A 24,301-nucleotide genomic window follows, 5' to 3' on the forward strand; every position below is an offset into this window, starting at 1 on the left:
CAACTATTCTTTCACCGTTGTTTGCCTCCTGACGTGACTGTGGAACAGATTTGGATAGATCTTGGCTTTATTTGCTATGTCATTTTCATACGGTCTCTCTGCCTCTCTTCTTACACTGAGTTATACATTCCTGGCGCTCTGGAATTGTGACATATCCAGTATATACCACTCTAGCAGGTTTGGCTCTAACTTTTGTTTTGTGTATGGGTATATATGTGTATGTGGATATATGTGACATCCAAACCACATACCAGAAAAGTGAAGAAACGACAGTGTTTTGGTCCGTCCTGGATCATTATCAAGTCGTGTAACTGAAAGAGAGCGGACAAGACAAAAAATGTGATGGGAGAGAGAGAGAGAGGCATGAGAGGTGGGATGAATGCAAGAGAAAGTTGACGGTAAGAATAAGATGAAAGGTAAGAGAGAGATGAAAGAATAAGTCGATGGAAGGACAGCATAAGATGAAAGAAAAGAATAAGAGGTCAGGTAATGATCAGGATAAAGCAATAAGCCATTAGGACATTATAGCACTTGGAAGGGATAAGGATAAAGACTTAGGATAGGACGAAAGGAATGGACGTTGCCCAACCACTTGGACAGTCGGGGATTGAACGCCGACCTGCAAGAAGCGAGACCGTCGCTCTATCGCCCAATCTAAATGGTCGGGGTAAGAATGGTAAGACAGGAGAAAAAGTAAGAATAAAGAGAATCGGGTAAAGGAAGGTAAGAAAAGAAAAATAGTTTTGCTCACTCTACATACATCTTCCTGTAGGTTCTAACTCTTTGGATCACCTTAAAACTTCTTTTGACCGTAAACATAAGACAAGACAGACAGCTCTCTAGTCTCTGTCCTCCTGACTTTGATTCGTCAAACGTTTCTGTTTCATTTGCCCTTCTCTTCCTTGTTTCTACGGAAACATTCACAAACCTGGTGCTTCTCTTTCGTCCTATCATTTCTTGAAGAGGCTCTGTCGGCTATGCCAATCCTGGCCTGCCAAAGCTCTCACCACTTATCCTGGTACATTTTATCCTGCGTATCCTGGTACATTTTATCCTGCCCACCTCCGTTACTCTCAGGACTTCATCGAAAGATTGCGCTTGTAGCCTCCCTCTAAGATGCTGAGCCTTGATGTTGATTCTCTTTACAAATGTTCCCATTTATGATATTCTCTCTATTTCCATGACCAGAAAGCGATTGAGGACTTTCTTCATCCTCGATTCCTTCTGACGTTTTACTCGAACTCATCAGTATGTTGACTCTAACTTCTTCTCTTTTAATGAAAAATACTTCCCTCACATTTCCTGTGTCATGAGTTCCGCCTTCTCGCTTCTTCTTGTTAATCTCTATATATTGTACTTTGAAACTGTTCTTTTTCCAACTTTTGACACTCGCCCCTCTCTCTCTCTCTCTCTCTCTCTCTCTCTCTCTCTCTCTCTCTCTCTCTATCTCTCTCTCTCTCTCTCTCTCTCTCTCTCTCTCTCTCTCTCTCTCTCTCTCTCTCTCTCTCTCTCTCTCTCTCTCTCTCTCTCTCTCTCTCTCTCTCTCTCTCTCTATCTCTCTCTCTATCTCTCTCTATCTCTCTCTCTCTCTCTCTCTCTCTCTCTCTCTCTCTCTCTCTCTCTCTCTCTCTCTCTCTCTCTCTCTCTCTCTCTCTCTCTCTCTCTCTCTCTCTCTCTTTCTCTCTCTCTCTCTCTCTCTCTCTCTCTCTCTCTCTCTCTCTCTCTCTCTCTCTCTCTCTTCTCTCTCTCTCTCTCTCTCTCTCTCTCTCTCTCTCTCTCTCTCTCTCTCTCTCTCTCTCTCTCTCTCTCTCTCTCTCTCTCTCTCTCTCTCTCTCTCTCTCTCTCTCTCTCTCTCTCTATCTCTCTCTATCTCTCTCTCTCTCTCTCTCTCTCTCTCTCTCTCTCTCTCTCTCTCTCTCTCTCTCTCTCTCTCTCTCTCTCTCTCTCTCTCTCTCTCTGGCTTCGCTATGTTGATGACATTTTTTACTGTATGGCCTCATGACTGGTATTTTCCACCCTTTCCTCTCCTCTTTTATCAATCTGTCTTTTTATCAATATCAAAGTTGAATGGGAATCTAATTCCTTTCTTTCTTTCTTTCTTTCCTAGACATTCCTGTTCACAGCTCTGTGTCTAGTTTCTCTTTCTTTATTTACCTCTCCATAGTGGAATGTACATTCACTTCTCCTACCATCCAGAAATGATGGTAGGAGACCTCCAGCATCATCTTGACTACTGAACCTTCAGCATCATCTTGACTACTGAACCTCCAGCATCATCTTGACTACTGAACCTTCAGCAGCATCTTGACTACTGAACCCCCAGCATCATCTTAACTACTGAACCTCCAGCAGCATCTTGACAACTCATCCCCCAGCATCATCTTGACTACTGAACCTTCAGCATCATCTTGACTACTGAACCTCCAGCATCATCTTGACTACGGAATCTTCAGCATCATCATGACTATTGAACATTCAGCATCATCTTGACTACTGAACCTCCAGCATCATCTTGACTACTGAACCTTCAGCAGCATCTTGACTACTGAACCCCAGCATCATCTTGACTACTGAACCTCCAGCAGCATCTTGACTACTGAACCCCCAGCATCATCTTGACAACTCAATCCCAGCATCATCTTGAATACTGAACCTCCAGCATCATCTTGACTACTGAACCTCCAGCATCATCTTGACTACTGAACCTCCAGCATCATCTTGACTACGGAACCTTCAGCATCGTCTTGACTACTGAACCCTCAGCATCGTCTTGACTACTGAACCTTCAGCATCATCTTGACTACTGAACCCCCAGCATCATCTTGACTACTGAACCTCAAGCAGCATCTTGACTACTGAACCTCCAGTATCATCTTGACTACTGAACCTTCAGCAGCTTCTTGACTACTGAACCCCCAGCATCATCTTGACTACTGAACCCCAGCATCATCTTGACTACTGAACCTCCAGCAGCATCTTGACTACTGAACCCCCCAGCATCATCTTGACTACTGAACCTCCAGCATCATCTTGACTACTGAACCTCCAGCATCATCTTGACTACTGAACCTTCAGCATCATCTTGACTACTGAACCCCCAGCATCATCTTGACTACTGAACCTCAAGCAGCATCTTGACTACTGAACCTCAAGCAGCGTCTTGACTACTGAACCTCCAGCATCATCTTGACTACTGAACCTCAAGCAGCATCTTGACTACTGAACCTCCAGCATCATCTTGACTACTGAACCTTCAGCATCATCTTGACTACTGAACCCCCAGCATCATCTTGACTACTGAACCTCAAGCAGCATCTTGACTACTGAACCTCCAGCATCATCTTGACTACGGAACCTTCAGCATCGTCTTGACTACTGAACCCTCAGCATCGTCTTGACTACTGAACCTTCAGCATCATCTTGACTACTGAACCCCCAGCATCATCTTGACTACTGAACCTCAAGCAGCATCTTGACTACTGAACCTCCAGTATCATCTTGACTACTGAACCTTCAGCAGCTTCTTGACTACTGAACCCCCAGCATCATCTTGACTACTGAACCCCAGCATCATCTTGACTACTGAACCTCCAGCAGCATCTTGACTACTGAACCCCCCAGCATCATCTTGACTACTGAACCTCCAGCATCATCTTGACTACTGAACCTCCAGCATCATCTTGACTACTGAACCTTCAGCATCATCTTGACTACTGCACCTCCAGCATCATCTTGACTACAAGAACCTTCAGCATCATCTTGACTACTGAACCCCCAGCATCATCTTGACTACTGAACCTCAAGCAGCATCTTGACTACTGAACCTCAAGCAGCGTCTTGACTACTGAACCTCCAGCATCATCTTGACTACTGAACCTCCAGCATCATCTTGACTACTGAACCTCCAGCATCATCTTGACAACTCAACCCCCAGCATCATCTTGACAACTCAACCCCCAGCATCATCTTGACAACTCAACCCTCAGCATCATCTTGACTACTGAACCTTCAGCATCATCTTGACAATTCAACCTCCAGCATCATCTTGACAACTCAACCCTCAGCATCATCTTGACAACTCAACCCCAACATCATCTAGAGAACTCAACCCCGAGCATCATCTTGACAACTCAACCCTCAGCATCATCTTGACTACTGAACCTCCAGCATCATCTTGACAACTCAATCCTCAGCATCGTCTTGACAACTCAACCCTCAGCATCATCTTGACAACTCAACCCTCAGCATCATCTTGACAACTCAACCCCCAGCATTATCTTGACAACTGAACCCCCAGGATCATCTTGACAACTCAACCCCCCGCATCATCTTGACAATTCAACCTCCAGCATCATCTTGACAACTCAACCCTCAGCATCATCTTACAACTCATCCCCCAGCATCATTTTGACAACTCAACCCCCAGCATCATCTTGACAATTCATCCCCCAGCATCATCTTGACAACTCAACCCTCAGCATCATCTTGACTAGTGAACCCCCAGTTAGTCCTTTTTTGACTACGTAATTTCCACCAGCATCTTGACTAAATTACTTTTATGTCGGATATATATTCAGATCGGTAAATATATTGTCATATTTGTGAAGGATATTCTTAGTCATGATGGCAATGGCTAGAGAAGAGAGCGTGGGCCGCCTTAGAGAAGTGTGTGAGCAGTGTCAGGTGAACATTTTCGGGCCCTCCTTCCTCTCCTTCGTCATGGACAAGGACTCTACCAGGATGCTGGGGTCTGGCGGCTACGGCAGCTGCCAGTTGGTCTCGGTCTCCTCCTCGCTGTGGGTCGCCAAGACCTGCTGGACCACTCCCTATGGTACTCAAACGCTCATCTAGGAGATATAGGCTCTGTCGGCGCTGCAAGGATTGGCTGGGGTGCAGAAGTTGATTGGTGTGTGCCCCGAGGCCCTCACCCTGATCACAGAGTACTCCGGGGAGACCTGGTCGGATATACTCGAGCGACGGCAGACCTCCGTTCAGATGTGTCTTGAGGTCAGCAGTCAGGTGTGCCGGATCATGAGTACCATCCATGCTCGGGGATGGATACACATGGATATAAAGGCCAACAATGTTTGCGTGAAGCGCACCAGCAATGGTGTCCAGGCCACTCTTATAGACTTCGGCTTGGCTGTACAAGATGGCGCTCGGGTCAGCTTAGACCAGACTGCCTAGCAGTGCCTTCACATTGCTCCCGAGGTCGTAAAAGGCCACCCATGCACCCCCGCCAGTGACGTGTACAGCCTCGCCCGGTTACTACAGTACTCATCCCAGTACTGCTAGATCGACAACTATTTCTCCCTCCGGATGTGGGTGCTTCAGGCGCTGAAGCCACGGAGCAATCATCGGCCGGTGTTGACAACACTGATGGAACTATTTTCCTCGGCCCTTGTTAAAGAGGCGGGCAGGTCCTCGGGCCTTGTTAAAGCGGCCGGCGGGTCCTTGGGCCTTGTTAAAGAGGCGGGCAGGTCCTCGGCAACGGGTGCCGGCAGCGGTGTGTGAGTGGGCAAGGTGACCCAGGACTACAGAGCTGTCACAGGGTGAGGGGGGAGCGTAGCCATGGATACCGTAGGCTGGACAACCCGTCCACAAGAATCTATACTTGTCCACAAGAGTCTACACTTGTCCACAAGAGTCTACACTTGTCCACAAGTGTCTACACTTGTCCACATGAGTCTACACTTGTCCACAAGAGTCTACACTTGTCCACATGTAATTATAATGATAATAAACGTTAATGTCTATTTCTTATGGTTGTGTCAATAATAAAAAAATAAATGTGTGTGTGTGTGTATGTGTACTCATCTAATAGTACTGAGCTAGTTATGCTTGTGTGGGGTTGAGCGTCGGCTCTTTAGTCCCGCCTCTCAACTGTCAACTGGTGTACAGGTTCCGGAGACTATTGGGCTCTATCACATCTACATTTAAACTGTGTATGGAGTCAGACTCCACCACATCACTGCCTAATGCATTCCTTTTGTTAACTACGCTGACACTAAACAGTTCCCTCTAACGTCTTTATGGCTCATTTGAGTTTCCACCTGTGTTTCTTAGTGTGTGTACCACCCTTTTAAGTTCACAGAGAATTTTGCATGCGGTGATCATGTCTCCCCTAAATTTTCTTTCTCCCAGCGACGTGAGGTTCAGCTCCTATACTCTCTCCTCGTAGCTCTTACCCCTCACGGGTTCCACGCTGGAGCTGCATACTCCAGCATTGATCTGACATATGTGGTATATATATATATATATATATATATATATATATATATATATATATATATATATATATATATATATATATATATATATAGGTCCTTAATGCTTCCTTAAACAATTTCTAAAGGCAGTTCTAATGCTAGCCAACCTAGCATAGACCGCTGATGATATCCTCTTGATGTGGGCTTCAGGGGATATGTCTGGCGAGATATCAACTCACAGATCTTTCTTCTAGATACCCAGCCACTTGTACTGGACGTTAGAGCGACGGTCTCGCTTCATGCAGGTCGGCGTTCAATTTTTCGACTGTCCAAGTGGTTGGGCATCATTCCCTTCCCCCCCCCCTCCTATCCCAAATTCTTATCCCGACCTCTTCCAAGTGCTATAAAATCGTAATGGCTTGGCGCTTTCCCCTGATAATTAAAATTTAAATCTCCCAGATTCCCAAAGGATTTCATCTTCCAAATGGTACCCTGTATCTGGTCTCCTGCTCCCTAGCCCTGTATTCATTATTTTACATTTACCTGATTTAAACTTTAATAGTCACTTTTCAGGCCATTGCTTCAGTTTGTCCAGGTCATCTTGATGCTTCATGCTGTCTTCCTCTGCCTTAATCCTTCTCATAATTTTAGCAACAGCAGCAAATATTGATAGGAATAAGTCTGTTCACTCTGGAAGATCATTTACGACTATAAAAATGGGATAGGTCCGAGTAGAGAACCCTGTGGGACTCCGTTAGTGACATCACATCATCCTTACACCTCACCCCTCACAATTATCTTCTGATAATTACTTACTTTCCCTACCAGTTGCTCGTGCTTTTGTCTCCAACTTGTACTCACCTAATTGTACTCACCTAATTGTGCTTGCGGGGGTTGAGCTTTGGCTCTTTGGTCCCACCTCTCAACTGTCAATCAACTGGTGTACAGATTCCTGAGCCTATTGGGCTCTATCATATCTACATTTGAAACTGTGTATGGAGTCATCCTCCACCACATCACTTCCTAATGCATTCCATTTATTAACTACTCTGACACTGAAAAAATTCTTTCTAACGTCTCTGTGGCTCATCTGGGTACTAAGTTTCCACCTGTGTCCCCTTGTTCGTGTCCCACCCGTGCTGAAGAGTTTGTCTTTGTCCACCCTGTCAATTCCCCTGAGAATTTTGTAGGTGGTTATCATGTCTCCCCTTACTCTTCTGTTTTCCAGGGATGTGAGGTTCAGCTCCTTTAGCCTTTCCTCGTAGCTCAATCCTCTCAATTCCGGGACGAGCCTGGTGGCATACCGCTGAATCTTCTCTAACTTTGTCTTGTGTTTAACTAGGTATGGACTCCAGGCTGGAGCTGCATACTCCAGGATTGGTCTTACATAAGTGGTATACAGGGTTCTGAAAGATTCCTTACACAAGTTTCTGAAGGCAGTTCTTATGTTGGCCAGTCTAGCATATGCCGCTGATGATATTCTTTTGATGTGGGCCTCTGGAGACAGGTTCGGTGTGATATCAACCCCCAGATCCTTCTCTCTATTTGATTCTTGCAGGATTTCCCCTCCCAGATGATACCTTGTGTTCAGCCTCCTGCTGCCTTCGCCTAATTTCATCACCTTACACTTTCCAGAGTTTAACTTCAGCAGCCATTTTCTAGACCATTCCTCCAGTTTATCCAGGTCATCCTGTAGTCTCTGTCTATCTTCATCCGTCTTGATTCTTCTCATAATTTTTGCATCATCAGCAAACATCGAGAGGAATGAGTCTATACCCTCTGGAAGATCGTTCACATATATTAGAAACAGGATGGGTCCAAGTACTGAGCCCTGTGGGACTCCGCTGGTGACATCTCGCCACTCTGATGTCTCCCCCCTCACCGTTACTCGCTGTTTCCTGTTGCTTAAGTACTCCCTTATCCACTGGAGCACCCTTTTACTCCTGCCTGTTGCTCCAACTTTTTTAACAGCCTTTTATGGGGTACTGTGTCAAAGGCTTTTTGGCAATCCAGGAAAATGCAGTCGGCCCACCCTTCTCTTTCCTGCCTAATTTTCGTTGCCTGGTCATAAAATTCTATTAAACCTGTGAGGCACGATTTACCATCTCTGAACCCATGTTGGTGGTGCGTTACAAAGTTATTTCCCTCCAGATGCTCTACGAGCCTTTTCCTCACGATCTTCTCCAGCACCTTGCATGGTATACAAGTTAAGGAAACTGGCCTGTAATTCAGTGCCTCTTGCCTGTCACCCTTTTTGTATATTGGGACCACGTTAGCTGTCTTCCAACTTTCTGGTAAGTCTCCTGTTTCCAGTGACCTGTTATACACCATAGAGAGTGGCACACTTAGTGCTTCTGCACCTTCCTTTAGTATCCATGGTGAGATTCTATCAGGCCCAACAGCCTTTGTCACATCTAGCTCCAGCAGACACCTTTTGACCTCATCACTGGTGAGGTCAAATTCCTCCAAGGTTGCTTGGTTTGCCGCCTCCTCATTTAGTGCAGGGGCTTCTCCTTGTTCTATTGTGAAGACCTCCTGGAATCTCTTGTTGCGTTCTTCACACACCTCCTTGTCATTCTCTGTGTATCTGTTCTCCCCTTTCCGCAGCTTCATCACTTGTTCCTTCACTGCTGTTTTCCTCCTGATATGGCTGTGGAGCAGCTTTGGTTGGGTCTTGGCTTTACTCGCGATGTCATTTTCAAACTGTCTCTCTGCTTCCCTCCTCACTCTGATGTACTCATTTCTGGCCCTCTGGTATCTCTCCCTGCTCTCTGGTGTTCTGTTATTTCTGTAGTTTCTCCATGTTCTTTTACTCAGTTGTTTCGCTACCTTACATTCCTGGTTGAACCATGGGTTTTTCTGTTGTTTTTCGTTTTTCTCCTTTTGGACGGGGATAAACCTGTCTGCAGCTTCCTGGCACTTTTGGGTGACAATATCCATCATGACCTGCACATTCTTGTCTCTAAGTTCTGTTTCCCATGGTATTCCCCTGAGGAAGTTCCTCATCTCGTCATATTTTCCTCTTCGGTAATTCAGTCTTTTCCCCTCCACTCCCATCCTTGGATAGGTTATCCCTACCTCCACCAAGTACTCAAAGGTCAGTACACTGTGGTCACTCATTCCTATGGGGGCTTCAACTTTGACTTCCCTTATTTCTGACTCATTCAGGGTGAATATTAAGTCGAGTCTAGCTGGTTCATCATTGCCTCGCATCCTCTCATTTTGTGCACCAGCGTCTAATAGGGTCCCGTGTCGAAGGCTTTCCGACAGTCCAAGAAAATACAGTCTGCCCAGCCTTCTCTTTCTTGCTTAATATTTGTCACCTGATCGTAGAATTTCATTAGACCAGTGAGGTTTATGGTCTGCCATCTCTGAACCCATGATGGTGGTGTGTCACGAATTAGGTCTCTTCTCTCCAGATGTGATACTAAGTTTTTCCTCACACTCTTCTCCATCACCTTGCATGGTATACAAGTTAGGGCCACCGGCCTGTAGTTCAGTGCCTCTTGCCTGTCACTCTTTTTGTTTATTGCGACTACATTAACTGTCTTCCATATTTCTGGTAGGTCTGTTTCCAGTGACTATACAATTGAGAGTGGTAAGCAAAGTGCTTATGCACATTTTTTTAGTATCCATGGTGAGTTTCCGTCACTGTACTACAGCCATCCTCACGTCCAAATCCAACAGATACCTCCTAACTTCATCTCTGGAAATCTCGAACCCTTCCAAAGCTTCCCGGCTTGTTGCAACCTCTCCTTGTTCTACTGTGAAGACCTCCTGGAATTTCTTGATGATTTCTTTACACACCTCTCTGTCATTCTTTGTGTACCTGTCGTCACACATTCTCAGTTTTCTCAACTATTCTTTCACTGTTGTTTGCCTCCTGACGTGACAGTGGAACAAATTTGGATAGATCTTGGCTTTATTTGCTATGTCATTTTCATACTGTCTCTCTGCCTCTCTTCTTACACTGAGTTATACATTCCTGGCGCTCTGGAATTGTGACATATCCAGTCTATACCACTCTAGCAGTTTTGGCTCTAACTTTTGTTTTCTATGTGGATATATGTGACATCCAAACCACATACCAGAAAAGTGAAGAAACGACAGTGTTTTGGTCCGTCCTGGATCATTATCAAGTCGTGTAACTGAAAGAGAGCGGACAAGACAAAAAATGTGATGGGAGAGAGAGAGAGAGGCATGAGAGGTGGGATGAATGCAAGAGAAAGTTGACGGTAAGAATAAGATGAAAGGTAAGAGAGAGATGAAAGAATAAGTCGATGGAAGGACAGCATAAGATGAAAGAAAAGAATAAGAGGTCAGGTAATTATCGGGAGAAAGCAATAAGGACATTATAGCACTTTGGAAGGGATAAAGATAAAGACTTAGGATAGGACGAAAGGAATGGACGTTGCCCAACCACTTGGACGGTCGGGGATTGAAAGCCGACCTGCAAGAAGCGAGACCGTCGCTCTATCGCCCAATCTAAATGGTCGGGGTAAGAATGGTAAGACAGGAGAAAAAGTAAGAATAAGGAGAATCGGGTAAAGGAAGGGAAGAAAAGAAAAATAGTTTTGCTCACTCTACATACATCCTCCTGTAGGTTCTAACTCTTTGGATCACCTTAAAACTTCTTTTGACCGTAAACATAAGACAAGACAGACAGCTCTCTAATCTCTGTCCTCCTGACTTTGATCTCGTCAAACGTTTCCGTTTTATTTGCCCTTCTCTTCCTTGTTTCTACGGAAACATTCACAAACTGAATGTTTGTGAATCTAAAATTCACAAACCTTGTGCTTCTCTTTCGTCCTATCATTTCTTCAAGAAGCTCTGTGGGCTATGCCAATCCTGGCCTGCCAAATCTCTCACCACTTATCCTGGTACATTTTATCCTGCCCACCTCCGTTACTCTCAGGACTTCATCGAAAGATTGCGCTTGCAGCCTCCCTCAAAGATGCTGAGCCTTGATGTTGATTCTCTTTACTAAAAATTGTCTATTACAGTATACCTAGGTCATAAAAGTATTTATGTGTACGTCTGATACCATACTACTTGTGAAGGAGGAAATGTATATGTTTATCTCTCAGATTGTTTGGTAATATGTTTATTGTTTGTGATGTGTGTATATGTATGCATTAACACGATGTACTGAACGGGGTGAGAATAGCTTGAGCTACCTCATCCCTTTGTGTGTATTTTACCTCAATAAACTTATTTCAATTCAATTTCAATTTCTCTTTACTAACGTTCCCATTTATGATGTTCTCTCTCTTTCCTTGACCAGAAGGCGATTGAAGACCTTCATCCTCGCTTCCTTCTGACGTTTTTCTCGAACTTATCAGTATGTTGACTCTAACTCCTTCTCTTTCAATGAAAAATACTTCTTTCACATTTCCTGTGTCCCTATGGGTCCCTCCTTCTCCCCTCTTCTTGCCCGTCTCTCTCTCTGGCTTCGCTATGTTGATGACATATTTTTACTGTATGGCCTCATGACTAGTATTTTCCAGCCTTTCCTCTCCTCTTTTATCAATCTGTCTTGTTATCAATTTCAAAGTTGAATGGGAATCTAATTCCTTTCTTTCTTTCCTAGACATTCCTGTTCACAGCTCTGTGTCTAGTTTCTCTTTCTTTATTTACCTCTCCATAGTGGAATGTACATTCACTTCTCCTACCATCCACCTTCCGTAAAGAAAAGTGTTCTTGTCTCTTCCTTCACAACAGTGACCCTCAGTTTCTTGATTACGAACATTCTATTATTTACATGTCTTTCTCTCGCCTTGGTTACCCCTTACATTTTATCAATGTCTAATCTCAACAATTTTTTTTTCATTCTAAACCCATTTCCAACACTGGTATCACTCTGATCTGCCTTCCCTTCATATCTGAACTCAAAATTCTCACTAATGCCCTTCGTCCTCTTGACATCAAACTAACCTTTCGACAAACTAACATACTTCTTAGTAATCTGGTTCACACACTGCTCCTCCTGCTTCTAATGTTGCTGGTGCCTTCTCTTTTTTCCTGTTCCTGTCTTGTCCTCTCCAATACTTTAGTGAAACTGTCATTGTACACTCAATGACAGACTTAAGGAACACAAGTGTTAAGTCTGTAGATACAAACAATGCTCCTCATCTCACGCTCTTACCTTATTTATTTGCCCGGACCTTCCTCTTTCCTACCACACGACTTGGTAATGATTCAGGACGGACCGAAACGTCGTCGTTGCTTCATTTTCTGATGTATAGTTTGGTCATCACATCTTCAGCCTCGTTATTGTGATTCGTTGTCTGCACGCATATATATATATATATATATATATATATATATATATATATATATATATATATATATATATATATATATATATATATATGACTGAAAACTCACACCCCAGAAGTGACTCGAACCCATACTCCCAGGAGCAACGCAACTGGTAACTACAGGGCGCCTTAATCCGCTTGACCATCACGGCCGGACAAAAGGAAGTGGTAGCCAAAGCTATTTGAACCACTTCCCCGCCGGCAACTCGGATGGTAATCTTGGGCATAGCATTTCACCAAATCACCTCATTCTTTGGGGCACACGTGAGGAACACAAATGCGAACAAGATTGTCTGGCCGTGATGGTCAAGCGGATTAAGGCGCCCTGTAGTTACCAGTTGCGTTGCTCCTGGGAGTATGGGTTCGAGTCACTTCTGGGGTGTGAGTTTTCAGTCGCATATAGTCCTGGGGACCATTCGGGCTTGTTCGCATATATATATATATATATATATATATATATATATATATATATATATATATATATATATATATATATATATATATATATATAAAGACAGACATGCATTTACCCAAATTGATAGATGGATAAGCATACACCCAGATATAGATACAGATGGATAAGCATACACCCAGATATAGATACAGATGGATAAGCATACACCCAGATATAGATACAGATGGATAAGCATACACCCAGATATAGATACAGATGGATAAGCATACACCCAGATATAGATACAGATGGATAAGCATACACCAAGATATAGATTTGGACGGATAGGCATACACCTAGATAGAGACACAGACAAATATACTCGAACACACAAAATCGAGACATGCACTTTAGACACAAGATTGATGAAGAAACAAGTGAGGTAGTTGAGCCGTGTCCCGCAGGCGGCGAGCTGTGTGACCTGACGAGACGCCGTCTTCAGAAGCTGGTGGGACGTCGGCCGGGGCGCCTCCTCGCTCAGCACCTGGACATCTGCCTGCAGCGGTTCGGAGCCGCCCTCCCGACCCACGAACCCGACAACAGCACCACGATCGACTCCGACTCCGACTCCGACGAAGACGAGGACGGTAAGTCGTCTCCGACGTCAGTTGAACCCCATTGTTAAACCTATCCCCATCCAACTACTAACCCCCCCCCATTCAGTTCACCCCTAGACCCTTTAGAATTGGTTACTTCCCTTAATCCACTTCCCTTAGACCTCCTTCCCCCTGCTGCACTAACCTGACATACTTCCCTAAATCACTTCTAATAGTCAATTACATTTTAAGCATCATTACAACTCCGAGGTCAACATAACAAGGGTCGTATAAGGTCAGTTGAAGGACAATTCTTCTTTCCCTTGAGGGGAAACTGCACTAAGAGGAGCACAGTGGAGGCACAGGACCCTGATGTATGTATCTATTGAGGCCAGGGAAGAGGATCGAATAAGACGGATCTGGTGAGACGGACTGAGACACTTGGTGCTGTCTAAGACACTCTTAGGTAAGTCTAGCAGCTCTTCTGGTGATATATTCTTCCCTCATCATGGTCCAGACGGTATAGCGGCGTGTGTCTGGGAGAGTCCAGATTCATCAAGCATTTATGCAACCCCTTACGAAACCTGTGCATCTTTCCATAATCATATGGCGGCTTTGTTTACATTTATTAAAGCGTTTACTGAGCTTGGAAACCTCCCAACCCAAGGTTATTATTGTTATAAACAGTCTCGTATAGTGCTTAGGCGTTCATAATCTGTTTAATAAATGTAAACAATGCCGCCATGATTGAGGAAAGATGTAGAGGTTTCGAAAGCGTGTTGCTTAAATGTTTAAATGAATCTAGCCTCCCCCAGACACACGCCACTATATACCGACTGGAACATGATGAGGTAAGTATATCACAAGAAGAGCTGCCAGAGTTACTTAAGAGTGTCTTAGACAGCACCAGGTGTCTCAGTCCGTCTCACCAGAGGCTCACTACTCAATGGATTACGATAACTTCCGCCTTCAAGAGATTCTGGATGACTGTATAATGGTATCTGGCCACTTAGGGTAAAATCCGGTTACTTGAAAGTTAATAATATTGGTATAGTTATTATTTATACGAATATCTTAAGGTTCTGTTATCTTGCTTGTGTTCTTGTTCTGTTGTGCTAAGGTACGTCCACAGACATGCTTTCATCAAGCAATGTACATCCGTCTACATCCGCCTTTATCCAACTACACTCACCTACATCCACGTTCACCCAATTAACATTCACATACACTCATCTCACACCCACCTATACACACCTACACTCACCCATATTCATACCCACCTACACCCCACCTATACTCACCTACACTCATCCAGACCCACCTACATTCATCTATGCCCACCTGTTTCAACCTGGACTCACCCATACTCCTCTACCCCATATATCCACCTACAGTCGCCCACACTCACCAAACACCCACCTACAGTCGCCCACACTCACCTAACACCCACCTACAGTCGCCCACACTCACCTACAGTCGCCCACACTCACCTAACACCCACCTACAGTCGCCCACACTCACCTAACACCCACCTACAGTCTTGAACAGCTCCACTTAACCGTTTTCTCTCAAACGTTTGTCTTTTACACTTCCATTTTCTTCAATGTCAATAAATGGAAAAGAGAGAGAGAGAGAGAGAGAGAGAGAGAGAGAGAGAGAGAGAGAGAGAGAGAGAGAGAGAGAGAGAGAGAGAGAGAGAGAGAGAGAGAGAGAGAGAGAGTGGGAGTGTGTTTTTTTTTTCCAACCACAGACATGTCCACACATTTACACTGCTAACCAGCATATATACAGTTTCTTCTGTCCTCCATAGACAGGGTTAGAGATCTGTTAAACATATATTTCAGTGATTTATTGAACAATCAACCACAGAAGGTGACTGTAGTGCTTTTAAAATGCTAGACTAATCCTACATACATAAATACACAGATTTACGTCTGTCCTGTATAAACAGAATTCGAGGTTAAGTTTTCTTATACATTATGCGATTAATGTGCGTTTACAAATGTGAAATGCAATTCTGATCATCTTACACACACACACTCGTATTCCACATATGTAAGGCCAATCCTGGAGTATGCGGCCCCAGAATGGAGCCCGTACCTTGTCAAGCACAAGACGAAACTGGAAAAAGTTCAGAGGTATGCCACTAGGCTAGTCCTAGAACTAAGAGGCATTAGTTTACGAGGAAAGGCTGCGTGAAATGCACCTCACGTCGCTGGAAAACAGAAGAGCTCGGGGAGACATGATCACCACATACACAATTATCAGGGGAATTGACAGGGTTGACAAGGATGGATTATTTAACACGGGTGGTACGCGAACAAGGGGATACAGGTGGAGACTGAGTACTCAAATGAGCCAAAGGAATGTTAGAAAGAACTTTTTCAGTGTCAGAGTAGTTAACAGATGGAATGCATTAGGTAGTGATGTGGTGGAGGCTGACTCCATACACAGTTTCAAATGTAGATATGATAGAGCCCAGTAGGCTCAGGAACCTGTACACCAGTTGATTGACGGTTGAGAGACGGGACCAAAGAGCCAGAGCTCAACCCCCCGAAAGCACAACTAGGTGAGTACAACCAGGTGAGTATAACTAGATGAGTACACACACACACACACACACACACACACACACACACACACACACACACACACACACACACACACACAAACACACACACACACACACACACACACACACACACAAACACACACACACACGCACAGAGGGCCTGACGGCTGAGTGGACAGCGCTCGGTATTCGTAGTCCTAGGGTTCGGTAACTGATCGATCCCAGACAGAGGTGGAAACAAACGGACAGTTTCTTTCACTCCAATGTGCCTGTTCACCTAACAATAAATAAGTACCTGGGAGTTAGACAGCTGCTACGGGCTGCTTCCTGGGGATGTATGTGTGTTTGAAAATACATGTAATAGATAATAGAGGAAAAATAGATTAGTTAGAAAGGTGGGGTCACAAGAGCTAATTGCTCGATTCTGCAGACTCAAATAATAAATACAGTTAGAAAATACACACAGACGTGTGTACGAGAGAGAGAAGAGAGAGAGAGAGAGAGAGAGAGAGAGAGAGAGAGAGAGAGAGAGAGAGAGAGAGAGAGAGAGAGAGAGAGAGAGAGAGAGAGAGAGAGAGAAGAGGGGGGGAGGGTTCCCCACTAACACCCTCTTTCCTCCCCTCACTCAACGTGTAATAGATTCGCGTCTTATCTAAACTGGCCCAGTACAGTATTTCACCCTATCCCCACCCCCTACCCCCCGATCTCCAACCCCTACGACCCAACACCTCTAACCCCCTAATACCCCTCCCCCCCTAACCTCCCCTCACCCCTCCCTTTACCCAAGGCCCCGTCACCCCTCCTTTACACCCCCCTTCCCCATCCCCTTTCCCCTCTTCCCCACATCGGACAATGGGAAGATGTTAACGTCAAATTATTCTCCTTTTCCTTCCTTAGGTCTCTCCTTTATTGTCTAAGATGCTGGCGGTATTTATTGGTATAAACGACCTGATTCCCTTCGTGTGTGGGGGGGGGTGGAGGGGGTGGAGGGGGGAGAGGGGGAGAGGGGGAGAGGGGGGGATTGTTGTGCGGGGTTATAGTGTGGCGTGGGAGGTGGTGATTGTGTGTTCACCTAGTTGTGTTCACCTAGTTGTGTTTGCAGGGGTTGAGCTCTGCTCTTTCGGCCCGCCTCTCAACTGTCAATCAACTGTTTACTACTATTTTTTTTCTTCACACCACACACACACTCCAGGAAGCAGCCCGTGACAGCTGACTAACTCCCAGGTACCTATTTACTGCTAGGTAACAGGGGCATTCAGGGTGAAAGAAATTAACCCATTTGTTTCTGCCTGGTGCGGGAACCGAACCCGCACCACAGAATTACGAGTCCTGCGCGCTATCCACCAGGCTACGAGGCCCCTGTCACCCTGCTCTGCCCCCCTTGTGTGGAGCAAGGGGGGGGGTATGTTATAATGGCGTTTTATGGAGCATGAGGTGATGATTGTGGCGAGAGAGAGAGAGAGAGAGAGAGAGAGAGAGAGAGAGAGAGAGAGAGAGAGAGAGAGAGAGAGAGAGAGAGAGAGAGAGAGAGAGAGAGACAGACAGACAGACAGACAGACAGACAGAGAGAGAGAGAGAGAGAGAGAGAGAGAGAGAGAGAGAGAGAGAGAGAGAGAGAGAGAGAAGGAGAGAGAAGATGGCAGTGATTGTGTTAATGGAAGAGCTGGCGATAAACTGATTGTTGATTATGTGGAGGAAGGAATTGTGGATGTTTTGAGTGAGGGAATAGTTGGCATAGGGATAGAGGGGGAAGGGAACCTTACCTTACAATTAATGCACCTGTTCACCTAACAGTAAAAAGGTATCGCTCCCCCCCCCCCCCCCCCACCGGATCTACGCAACTGTTATGGGTTGAATGAGGTAGTTGGCCTAGGGAGGGTGGGAGGGAGGAGGAGGAGGGGTTACCTTACATCTGAGGCGTCTGATCATCAAGTAGTTATTAATTACCCAGGAGGTAATTAGACCCTGTTGTGGGTTGTGCCCTTGTGACGCTCGGTAGTTGTAACCACAGTGGGGGTTAGGGGGGTGGGGGGACGTGGATGCAAATCCAAAGTTCAGGCTTCCTGTCCCCTGGTCAACTGCAGTTATATATATATATATATATATATATATATATATATATATATATATATATATATGTCGTACCTAGTAGCCAGAACGCACTTCTCAGCCTACTATGCAAGGCCCGATTTGCCTAATAAGCCAAGTTTTCAGGAATTAATTGTTTTTCGTCTACCTAACCTACCTAACCTAACCTAACCTAACTTTTTCGGGTACCTAACCTAACCTCACCTATAAAGATAGGTTAGGTTGGGTTAGGTAGGGTTGGTTAGGTTCGGTCATATATCTACGTTAATTTTAACTCCAATAAAAAAAAATTGACCTCATACATAATGAAATGGGTAGCTTTACCATTTCATAAGAAAAAAAATAGAGAAAATATATTAATTCAGGAAAACTTGGCTTATTAGGCAAATCGGGCCTTGCATAGTAGGCTGAGAAGTGCGTTCTGGCTACTAGGTACGACATATATATATATATATATATATATATATATATATATATATATATATATATATATATATATATATATATATATAATATATATGCTTAATTTGAGGCTTTCTACTTTCTATATTCACCTAGTTGTACTTGCGGGGGTTGAGCTCTGCTCTTTCGGCCAGCCTCTCAACTGTCAATCAACTGTTTCTACTACTCCTATTTTCTCCACACCACACACACACACCCCAGGAAGCAGCCCGTGACTGCAGACTAACTCCCAGGTACCTATTTACTGCTAGGTAACAGGGGCATTTAGGGTGAAAGAAACTTTGCCCATTTGTTTCTGCCTCGTACGGGAATCGAACCCGCACCACAGAATTGCGAGTCCTGCGCGCTATCCACCAGCAACCCGTTCTCGCAAATTCGTAAAGTTAATATTGACTTATTAACTACGTGCATAGGTGATATACTAAACATAATAGATACCCTTAAAAAGATTCATAGAAAACACCGACCTTACCTAACCTTGTTAGTATCTTAAGATAAGCATCTTATTGCTTCGTAATTACAATTATTACTTAACCTATACTTATTATAGGTTAGGTAATAATTGTAGATACGAAGCAATAAGATGCTTATCTTAACATACTAAGTAGGTTAGGTAAGGTTGGTGTTTTCTATGAATCTTTTTAAGGGTATCTATTATGTTAAGTATGTCACCTATGCACGTAGTTAATAAGTCAATATTGACTTATTAAATTTGCGAGAACGGGTTGCCACCAGGCTACGAGGCCCCTATGTGTGTGTGTGTGTGTGTGTGTGTGTGTGTGTGTGTGTGTGTGTGTGTGTGTGTGTGTGTGTGTGTGTGTGTGTGTGTCTGTCTGTCTGTCTGTCTGTCTGTCTGTCTGTCTGTCTGTCTGTCTCTCTGTCTCTCTCTCTCTCTCTGTCTCTCTCTCTCTCTCTCTCTCTCTCTCTCTCTCTCTCTCTCTCTCTCTCTCTCTCTCTCTCTCTCTCTCTCTCTCTCTCTCTCTCTCTCTCTCTCTCCCCCTCCCCCTCCCCCTCCCCCCCTTCCCTTCCTCCCTGGTATCTAAGATCAGGACCGTGGAAGTGGGCAAAGTTTCAATAGGGTGTTTATCTTTTAATGGGTTAAGATGGTAATCAGCGTCTCGGCCGCCACTCGATAGCCTTAGTTTTTGCTCCCAGTGATCCTTAACCCCATTCTGTCCACTCTCTTCTAAATACTCCTCCTCGAGTTTCCCGACTAAATGATGATGTTGGGTTGACGATTGATGGGATTTTTATGCACTAAGATAAGTGGTGTCAATAGGATTTTTATTGTTGTATTTTTAAACGTTATATGTTGTCCGTCAACTTTATTTGTTTTTCCTGGTATCACGGTCGATATATATATTTGATTCAGAAAAGGTTTAAAGTCTCAGTTGGGTACCAGTTTGGTACTTCTCAGATATTATTGTGAATGTTTATGATCTGGTTGATAGGACAATACTACCAAAATATATTAAACATTTAAACACTAAAGGTAAACATTTGAGATAAACACCTTGGGGTAAATTTTGCCGCGAGTTTAACTAAATTAACTAAACGAGAATCGCTTGCGTTTGTGGTAGGGAAAATGGGGTTTACCCATTTACAGATAAATTCCCGCAGTTTCCCCTGCTCTCTGCATGAGCCCGTGCTCTCTCATGCACACAGGTCCTCGCGGCCGAGCGGAGAGCGCTCGGGGGTCGTAATCTTAAGGGTCCGGGATCGATTCCCGGCTGAGACAGACACAGATGGGCAGAGTTTCTTTCCCATGATGCATCTATTCACCTAGCGGTAAACAGGTACCCGGGAGTTAGACAGCTGCTAGACGGTTGCATCCTGGGAATGTGTGTGTGTGAGAGAGAGAGACAGAGATAAAGAGAGATATTTAGTAGATATATATGTTATAGAAAAAATAGGTCGAGAATCTGTGTATTAGATAACCAACGGTTAGAATGACGGGGTCCAAGAGCTGACACCTCGATCCTGTAGCCACAAACAGGTGAACGCAAACAATAAAAATACACCTGCATACACAATTAGGTAGTGTATGCACCTCCCCCACAACACCCCCACAACACCATCAGCTGTGGTGTTGTAGGGGGGGGGGGGTTATGGTTGTGGTGTTGTGAGGGAGGGGGGATTTGTTGGGGTGTTGTGGTGATGATGTTTGGTGGTGACGTTGTGATGATAATGATAATGTTATAGTGGTGGTGGTGTTGCTATTGTGGTGATAGCGACGTTGCTTTCCTTATTGTGATGATGTTGCAGCTGTCGTGTTGCCGTGATGGTGGTGTGATGTTGTTGTATACTGGTTGTGATGTGGTAGTGGTGGTGGTAGTGAGGGTCTTGTAGTAGAAGCAATGATAGTGTGTGGTTCCTGGGCCGTTACCATCGCGGTCTTCGTTGTTGCATTATTGGGTTCGTTTAAGCTGAGGTAACGTTGTGCATGTTGATCATTGTTGGGGTGACTATAGAGAAGAAGCTGAGGGCACATTTCAGCCTTATTGCTGCTCATCCGCAACTCAGAAGCTGCAGGATTAGTTTCACCCACAATGAAACCACATTAACGTGATGTATCAATGAGGAAATCAGTATATAAGTACGATCAGAAGGATTCGAACCCGCTCGCTTTGGTGAGAGAGAGAGAGAGAGAGAGAGAGAGATATATATTATATATATATATATATATATATATATATATATATATAGAGAGAGAGAGAGAGAGAGAGAGAGAGAGAGAGAGAGAGAGAGAGAGAGAGAGAGAGAGAGAGAGAGAGAGAGAGAGAGAGAGAGAGAGAGAGAGAGAGAGAGAGAGGTAAACAGTGAATGGCATCCGTAGCATGGAAGGGAGTGAGAGAGATACCATCAGCCTCACACACACTCAATGATTACCCCCAAAGATTGATAGTTGAAAGGCATCAGTGGAGAGGGAGAGCAAAGGAGAGCCAGGGGAGAAGGTGGGAGAGAGAGAGAGGGAAGATTGTCTTGCTTCTCCCCTTGTTTCCCGCCTCTGTTCTCCCCTCCCACGCCCGTTACAACTCCTTAGTGGTTAGCAGAGGAGGTGCCGGAGGGAGAGAGAGAGAGGAGAGACCGGATAGAGATAACGCGGAGGTAATGTGGGCAACGAGAGAGAGAGAGAGAGAGAGAGAGAGAGAGAGAGAGAGAGAGAGAGAGAGAGAGAGAGACAGAGAGAGAGAGAGAGAGAGAGAGAGAGAGAGAGAGAGAGAGAGAGAGAGAGAGAGAGAGGGGGGGGGGACATGAGAGGGGTTGTAAGACAAGTATGAAGAAGTATACAAATTACGAAACATTCATATTTATATAGAACATACAAAAGAACACAATAAAAGACAATTACCTAGACATTCTGATTGACGGCAGACAGACAGACAGACAAACACCAACGCAGACAATCAGGAAGTGAGCCAGACAAGTACGGAGGGCACAGAGCTTCCTGTAAAACAGAACAGTATACGGAGAAGATACAGCAGAGTTGGCTGTATCATCTGTACCAGTATGACGGTTCATCTGCCTTGTAATGATATCTTTGACACATCCGTTAGCGGAATCATTAAACTATTCTACAGGAACTTCTTTTCCCGCGGCTCACATCATGGAGGACAGTCTTGACAGAATTCTCACCTCACCTCAGCCACCCTCAGCCACCTCAGCCACCCTCAGCCACCCTCAGCCATCTCAGCAACCCTCAGCCTCCTCAGTCAGTGGCTGAGCGGACAGAACACTGGACACGTGATCCTGTGATCCCGGGTTCGATCCTGGGCGCCGGCGAGAAACAGTCGGCAGAGTTTCTTTCACCCTGATGCTCCTGTTACCTAGCAGTAAATAGGTACCTGGGAGTTAGTCAGCTATCACGGGCTGCTTCCTGAGGGTGGAGGCCTGGTCGAGGACCGGGCCGCGGGGACACTAAAGCTCCGAAATCATCTCAAGATAACAAGATAACACCAAGTAAAAATACCGAATGTCATTTATGCCTTCACATGCCCACATGGAGACTTGTAGGCCCTCAACGATATCAGTGTACAGGCAAGACAACATTTCTTTCAAGGTGCTTGGCAATGTCTATACAACAAGCGGCCCCCATCAATGAACATATGATTTCTACACACAACCAGACCAGTCAGTAGAGATACTCTAGTGATGACCAACACCACTGAAACAATCGACAGATACAGCGACAATAGAAGAATAGACATGCAGGCGAGGAGTCACAATAACGTGGCTGAAATATGTTGACCAGACCACACATTAGAAAGTGAAGGGACGACGACGTGTCGGTCCGTCCTGGACCATTCTCAATCGACTTGAGAATGATCCAGGACGGACCGAAACGTCGTCGTCCCTTCACTTTCTAGTGTGTGGTCTGGTCAAGAATAGACATCATATGCATATACCGTTTCTTAACCACCCGTTCTGGGTATGAATATTTTCATACCATTCTGGGTATGAATATTTTCATACCATTCTGGGTATGAATATTTTCATACCATTCTGGGTATGAATATTTTCATACCATTCTGGGTATGAAAATTTTCATACCATTCTGGGTATGAATATTTTCATACCATTCTAGGTATGAATATTTTCATACCATTCTGGGTATGAATATTTTCATACCATTCTGGGTATGAATATTTTCAAACCATTCTGGGTATGAATATTTTCAAAGCTCATATGTTTCCAGCTTCCACATGTGTCCTCTTGTCCCACCTTTTCTCAATTTAAAGAGGCTGTCCTTGTTCACCTTGTCTATTGCCCCCTAGTATCTTGTATGTCGTGAACAAATCTTTGTTTATTCTGTCCTGCAAGGTCTTGAGGTCCAGTTGTTTTAACCTGTCCTCATAGCTTAACCCTCTCTGCTCTGGTACTAGTCTAGTTGCAAACCTTTGCACGTTTTTAGTTTGAGTTTTTTGCTCCACAATATATGGGTTCCAGCCCAATTTTGTATATTCCAATACTGGTCTAGTAAACGTTGTTTAGAATGCCTTGAAAGTGTCCTGATATAGGTTTCTAAGCGACGTTCCAATGTTCGCCAGCGTTGCATGTGCTGCTGATGTCACCCTGAATATGTGTGCCTCGGGTGTTAGTGTTGGAATTCTTTCCACTCCCAAATATCGTTCTCTTTCAAATCTCTGTAGTTGCCGTCCATGTATGGTGTAGGCACCTTCTGATCTTTTTTTCTCCCTTCCCAATCTTCCGTGCCTTACACTTATTTGGATTGAACTCTTGGAATCACTTGTTCGCCCATTCCTGGAGATTGTCAAGGTCTTCCAGTAACATTATGCTGTCCTCTGTTTTCACATGCTTCAGTATATTTGCATCATCTGCGAACATTGACGTGTACGAGCTCGTTATACCTCAGGTCATTAATATAGGTTTGATACCAGAATCGAGCTTTGAGGCACCGGTCGGGATTGAGCTTTGGGAGCCGGTCGGCCGAGCGGACAGCACGCTGGACTTGTGATCCTGTGGTCCCGGGTTCAATCCCGAGCGCCGGCGAGAAACAATGGGCAGATTTTCTTTCACCCCTATGCCCCTGTTACCTAGCAGTAAAATAGGTACCTGGGTGTTAGTCAGCTGTCACGGGCTGCTTCCTGGGGGTGGAGGCCTGGTCGAAGACCGGGCCGCGGGGACACTAAAAGCTCCGA

General features: G+C 44.8%; 1 protein-coding gene across 5 annotated transcripts in view; it reads left to right on the plus strand.

Annotated features, from left to right (window-relative positions):
• The window catches only part of LOC123758843 (uncharacterized), a 199,907-nt gene that overhangs the window by 144,549 nt on the left and 31,057 nt on the right, over nt 1–24,301 (plus strand). For 4 of the 5 annotated variants that reach the window (XR_011229325.1, XR_011229327.1, XR_011229326.1 and 1 more), the window contains exon 3: nt 13,388–13,570. The exons of the other annotated variant lie outside the window; for it this stretch is intronic. Coding sequence is in view for 1 of the 4 variants with exons in the window: in XM_069328842.1 (XP_069184943.1) it covers nt 13,388–13,570 (183 nt within the window). In the remaining 3 variants the exon portion in view is untranslated. The remainder of the gene's footprint in view (nt 1–13,387; nt 13,571–24,301) is intronic. 5 annotated transcript variants of the gene reach the window in all.

The sequence above is a fragment of the Procambarus clarkii genome, chromosome 22, assembly GCF_040958095.1.
Source record: "Procambarus clarkii isolate CNS0578487 chromosome 22, FALCON_Pclarkii_2.0, whole genome shotgun sequence".
Taxonomy (NCBI): domain Eukaryota; kingdom Metazoa; phylum Arthropoda; class Malacostraca; order Decapoda; family Cambaridae; genus Procambarus; species Procambarus clarkii.